The 6,568-nt window shown below is 37.7% G+C and overlaps 1 protein-coding gene across 1 annotated transcript in view; it reads left to right on the top strand.

Moving 5' to 3' along the window:
- The first annotated feature begins 1,666 nt into the window (after positions 1–1,666).
- The window catches only part of LOC106533347 (zinc finger protein 271), an 18,286-nt gene continuing 13,384 nt past the window's right edge, over positions 1,667–6,568 (top strand). Inside the window, exons 1-2 of the mRNA XM_014029612.1 lie at positions 1,667–1,835; positions 5,488–5,690. Of these exons, the coding sequence (XP_013885066.1) occupies positions 1,808–1,835; positions 5,488–5,690 (231 nt within the window). The 5' untranslated portion in view covers positions 1,667–1,807. The remainder of the gene's footprint in view (positions 1,836–5,487; positions 5,691–6,568) is intronic.

Here is a 6,568-nt window from a genome sequence, read left to right as displayed (position 1 = left end):
GCGCTGAGTTTAGTAATCCGTGCTGACGGTTTAGTAATCCGTGCGAACAGTTTAGTAATCCGTGCGAACAGTTTAGTAATCTGTGCGAACAGTTTAGTAATCCGTGCTCACGGTTTAGTAATCCGTGTGAACAGTTTAGTAATCCGTGCGAGCAGTTTAGTAATCTGTGCGCTGAGTTTAGTAATCCGTGCTGACGGTTTAGTAATCCGTGCGAACAGTTTAGTAATCCGTGCGAACAGTTTAGTAATCTGTGCGAACAGTTTAGTAATCCGTGCTCACGGTTTAGTAATCCGTGCGCTGAGTTTAGTAATCCGTGCGCTGAGTTTAGTAATCCGTGCGAACAGTTTAGTAATCCGTGCGAACAGTTTAGTAATCCGTGTGAACAGTTTAGTAATCCGTGTGAACAGTATAGTAATCCGTGCTCACAATTTAGTAATCCGTGCGAACAGTTTAGTAATCTGTGCGAACAGTTTAGTAATCCGTGCTCACGGTTTAGTAATCCGTGCGAACAGTTTAGTAATCCGTGCGAACAGTTTAGTAATCCGTGTGAACAGTTTAGTAATCCGTGCAAACAGTTTAGTAATCCGTGTGAACAGTTTAGTAATCCGTGCTCACAATTTAGTAATCCGTGCGAACAGTTTAATAATCCGTGCGAACAGTTTAGTAATCCGTGCTCACGGTTTAGTAATCCGTGCGAACAGTTTAGTAATCCGTGCGAACAGTTTAGTAATCTGTGCTCACGGTTTAGTAGTCCGTGCGAACAGTTTAGTAATCCGTGCGAACAGTTTAGTAATCCGTGTTCACAGTTTAGTATTCCGTGCTCACAGTTTAGTAATCCGTGCGCTGAGTTTAGTAATCCGTGCGAGCAGTTTAGTAATCTGTGCTCATGGTTTAGTAATCCATGCGAACAGTTTAGTAATCCGTGTGAACAGTTTAGTAATCTGTGCGAACAATTTAGTAATCCGTGCGTGAACAGTTTAGTAATCTGTGCTCACGGTTTAGTAATCTGTGCTCACGATTTAGTAGTCCGTGCGAACAGTTTAGTAATCCGTGCGAACAGTTTAGTAATCCGTGCGAACAGTTTAGTAATCTGTGCTCACGGTTTAGTAGTCTGTGCGAACAGTTTAGTAGTCCGTGCTAACAGTTTAGTAATCCGTGCACACGGATTTCCAGCGGATGTTTTTTATTTTCACCCCTGCCCCCCCGCGGGCTCCGTATATTTGTCATTTGTATATTTTTTCATTTTTAAAATCACATATAGAATTTATTTTGTTTTTAAATAAATAAATAAAGTTTTTGAATTGAAATTGAATTGAACTGTACCTTTTGTGACCTTTGCCCAGACACTCATTTGTTCTGGATTTGTCCTCATTCCAAAGTATTTTAACAACATTTTTGTAAGTATGTCGACTCTAAAAAATCAGCAGACCTTTAGTTATATTGGTAAAATGTCCTGTTTGGATTTCAACAGAGTGGTAAAATTAATCCAAATTTTTTTTTATAAATTTATTAATAATCAAGGCTAAATTTTACTTACTCAAATGGTCAGATTCAAGGTTTGTGTGAAAATAAAAATAAAAAACTGGGGGGAAAAAAAGCGGCGCAGACCATTTTTGACCCTTCGGCTTGCCGTACTCTTTGCTGGGCCCGTCGGGGAGCGGAAGTGACACGGAAGACAAAAAGGGACGGACCAGAGCTCTATAGGGCTCTGGGACGGACCACTGGTGAGCAGGCTTACAGAAACACAGAAACTTCAAATAAAAACGGTTTTTGTTCTGTATGAAGTTGTCCAGCAGAGAGAACCAGGATGGAAGATGTGATTTCATCTGTTTCCTGTAAGTTTTTCACTCTGTCACTATAATAAACTCTAGCTAGCTGTTAGCATAACGCTGTTTTCATGTTTGGACAGCTAATCCAAACCATTATTTTACAAATATTCTTTGTTTGAGTATCCCAGATATTTCATTTAAACCACCTGTGGGTGTTTTATTCATTATAGTTTGACTAAATTTTGACACATCAACACAATTATCAAATTTTTGGCTGTAAACATCTGGATCTGAAATGAAACAAAGATGTGTTTTAATTGCAGACGTTCAGTTTTAGATTTATGTTCTAATCAGAAGAAAGATGTGTGGATTACATCAGTCTGTATTTGTGCCCCCCACCAAAGTAAAGGGACAAATTAACATTCATAGTTGATCTTGGAGCATTGAGTTAAATGCTGCTCAGTTAGATTCAGGTCAGGTGATCATTGCACAACATTTCACTTGTTTGCCTTAAAACACTCTGATTGTTTCACCATCACCCTCCTGCACTGTGTGTCTCTGTCCACTGAGCTCTGAAGCTTTTAGCTGAAAATGAGCTGATAATATGAAACACTTCAGAGTTCATCCTGCTGCTGTCAGCATCCTGTCATCACCAGAGCTGCAAAGTAACTAAGTACAAATACTTCTTTACTGTACTTAAGTAGAATTTTGGGGTACTTGTACTTTACTTGAGTAATTATTTTTCAGCCTACTTTTTACTTCTACTCTTTACATTTTCACACAATTATCTGTACGTTTTACTTGTTTTCATTGCAGCTTRTWGTAAAAAATAAAAACWATCCATATAAACTGAGCCTCCTAGATAGAGTGAATTTAACTGTGGTTGAATGAGAAGTATAAATATATAAAACTCTGATAGTGTATTAGTTTGTACACAAACAAATCATGTCACACTGGACATAGCAGACATACGTAGCCTTAGTACAAAGATGCATGTGGCAGTGTATAGATGGATGGATGATGGATGGATGGATGGATAGATGGATGGATGATTGTGAGGTGCCCAAAGACAGGCCCGTGGGCCAAAACATCATTCCATTCATTGGCACACTGACGGTATAAAGGGCTGTATTGCAGTTAGTCGAAAACGTGGACCACCACACTGTCTGCTCGCTTAATAATTTAAAAAAAGACAACACCTAAAAGTATTTGTATTTCATGAATTATATCAACAGTGTGCATTATCAATGCACACTGTTGTGATTCGTTTCCCATCCAAGTCATCTCAACTTTGCCATGCTTCTCTTCCTGCATACTTTGTCCTAGAGCTGCCATTGTTATTTATATCTGTAAAGGTCCTGTGCCAAATGATGGCTATGCCTTTTGGTGCCTGTACAACTTATAGTTTTTGAAAAATAATGTTTAATAAATTATAATGGCAGTCAATGGAGCCTTGTATTGGTCCAATACTGCCCCCTGCTGCATCTACACAATATGATACTGCACAACTTGTAGTTTTTGAAATAATAATGTTTAATAAATTATAATGGCAGTCAATGGAGCCTTGWATTGGTCCAATACTGCCCCCTGCTGCMTCTACACAATATGRTACTGCACCATAGTTTYATAATATTTAAACTCAGTAGTTCAGTGATTACAATATTACTATGATTGTATTTTGATGTTTTACTATATCATTGTCTTAATACTGCTCTATTGTTTTAATATTATGCAGTTTAGTGTCAATAATTGTATTGGCAAGGTAAACTCTTTCTGTATACATACAATCCAATCCCTGGGGTTGTCCTCTGCCACAGCTCCGATAGTCTCATGATGAACACTGTGGGCTTTCATGCAGGAGCTCCGAGTTCAATCCCAGCTACAAACAAAATATTTCAGTAAAACTGCATATTTTCAGATTGATATATTTTCACACAATTATACTCACTACAAACACCTGCTGACTTTGCAGGTGTTTGACTGATATTAATTAGAAAACACATTTGAACTTGGTCACAGCTCATTCTGCAAGTCCAGTGCTGCAGTAACATGCTACAAGGCGATGCACACTTGTTTTTACATGGTAAAAACCCATGTCTAGTTACATTTGGCCGCAGCCTTTAGATAGATTTTCATTTTGGTGAAAAGCTTTGTGCAGCCTTTATATGTAAACTGAAGACTAGTGCATCCTAAATTTAACATTAATTAATTATTTTACTACAATATAGTCATTTCTGCAGTTTTTGGAGAAGTCACTTCCTAATGAATATCATTACGAAAAATCTAACTGCTCATTTTAAATCAATACTTTTATTTTTAATACTTAAGTACAACAAATATCACATACTTCAAGACTTTTACTCAAGTAATATTCCTAAAGGAGACTTTAATTTTTACCAAAGTCAATTTTAGTAAGATAACTTGTACTTTTACTCAAGTATCACTGTGTGATACTTTATACAACGCTGGTCATCAGTAAATCCAGGGGAACCAGTGGCAACCGTTCATGCCCACACCATGACACCACCGGCACCATACTTCACTGATACGGTGGCAGGTTTTGGGTCATGAACAGTTCCTTTCCTTCTCCATACTTGTCTTTTATCTCTCTGGTACAAGTTGATCTTTGTCTCATCTGTCCATAGGATGTTATGTACTATACTGTAAAGACTTGTTTTATTTATTTATTTATTTATTTAGTGAACTCTAATCTGCTTCCTGTTTGTGAGTCAAACCAGTTGTTTACATCTGGTGGTGAACCTTTTTTATCATCTGGCCAGTTGTTGTGAAGGACGTTTTATTCATCAGAGAACAGTAATCAGTTGTAAATGCTTTAAAACACATATTGTTTGTTTAATTCAGATTTATTGTGGTGGTGTGTTTACGATCAAAACAATGAGAATTGTGTCAATGTCCCAATATTTATGGACCTGTTTGTGACTTAACTCTCAGCTGATGCGATGGGTCACAAAGGTTTTTCATTTTCACTCTGGTCTGTGGTTGTGTCATAAAACAAACTGTTTCACAAATGTCCAGAAGTTAATTATAGGGCTGTGTATTGGCAAGAATTTGGCGATACGATACATATCATAACAGAGGGGTCACAATACGATATATCCTGATATATTGCGATACTGTAAGCAAGGCGATATATTGTGATTTTTTTTGTCCAAAAATTCTATTAAATAAAAACCTCTTACTGAAAAAAAAAAAAAGAAAAGCTAATGTTTACTTACAATGCTAATGCTACCCTTACTCTCTGGCGCTCAAGAGGTAGAGGAGCCAAATGGCTGGCTCACTGCTGTTGCCTAGTGGTCAGAGGCTGAACTACAACATAAAAATGAACGGCTGGAGAGAAGGTTGACAGTTTAAACCTTAATTAAAAATTGATACAGGGCTTTAGAATATCGATACAGTATCAGGAAATGAAATATCGCGATATTTCAGTGTGTCGATATTTTCTTACACCCCTAGTTAATTAGCAGATAATGACTTGGCTCAAATATTGTGCTGTTTGTTTGCTAGGTGATGTTAAATCAATGCAAGAAGCTGAACTTTCAGCTGCAATTTAGCAGTAAAATAGTAACTTTACTGGTTTATAWAAAGAAGGATGGTTGAACATTAATTGGATTTGTTTTAATCAGCCTAAAAGAGAATGAACTAAATGAACTGATTGTTGTCGTACCAGACAGAATTGTGTGTTTTTGTTCCCATTCAGGTGCAGCTCTTCCTCTTTCTGCTCTGCGGCTCCTCGTCCCCCCACTCCGGCTCCTCTCAGCAGCCATCTGGCAAACTGTCCAGCAGAGAGTTGTGGCTGGTTATGGGATGGTTGAGGAATTTGTCTCCATGGTCACAGACGTTGTCCCAGAGCTGCTCACCAGGAGCCAGAGAGCCCAGCTCACACTGGGCCTTAGATCACAAGTGGGTTTCTTTCCTTACATGTTATACATATAATAGTAGTCGTGGTTTTTATTTTCACGTGCCCAGCCATACGGGTTACAAGACACAATAAAACATACAGACATAAACATCCTTCATACAAAAAGTTTCCTCTCTCTAATGTGCCAGGCCTTTAAAATAAACTGAGCTAACTGAAACACAAAATACTTCAATAAATAATGTACTTTATCTTTATCAGTTAAATAGAAGAAATCTGGATGAACATCAAGGATTTCTCCAAATAATTCATTTCTCAAAATCAAATACAAAGAACAGTAAAACAAAAAGTGCATTTCATTTTCAATTTCCCCCCAAATCACACAAAGAACTTCTTTAGTCCTCTGAGACTGAACAAAACACCTGGTCTCCAAAGGCAAAACACCAAATCTACATGTGCCTCAGGACTATAAGCTTTTATTAAATATAGGTTGGTAAAATTTTGGTTTATAAACTTCAACATAAAACTGTGTTCAGTGTTACATCTTAACTTATTTCTATAAATATACTGAAAATCCACCTCAAATATTTTCTCAATTTGTCTGGCCCAAGTACTGCGGAGCCCACAAGGGGACATGGGGGCATTTTTTTTCTTTTGCGTTCCCACTCAATACTTTTGCGTTCCCTCGCAATACTTTTGCGTTCCCACTCAATACGTTTGCATTCCCTCGCAATACTTTTGCGTTCCCTCGCAATACTTTTGCGTTCCCACTCAATACGTTTGCGTTCCCTCGCAATACTTTTGCGTTCCCTCGCAATATTGTTTTGTGTTCCCACACAAAATTTTGGTTTGTAAATGAACTGAATTAAATCAGACTTTTATTTTGAAATATCCAGTTACCAAAACAGGATGTGTCGCCACA

The sequence above is a fragment of the Austrofundulus limnaeus genome, unplaced genomic scaffold (genome assembly GCF_001266775.1).
Source record: "Austrofundulus limnaeus strain Quisiro unplaced genomic scaffold, Austrofundulus_limnaeus-1.0 Scaffold927, whole genome shotgun sequence".
Classification (NCBI taxonomy): Eukaryota; Metazoa; Chordata; class Actinopteri; order Cyprinodontiformes; family Rivulidae; genus Austrofundulus; species Austrofundulus limnaeus.
The sequence above is the reverse complement of the archived record's forward strand: the minus strand, read 5'-3'. Positions and strand labels throughout refer to the sequence as shown.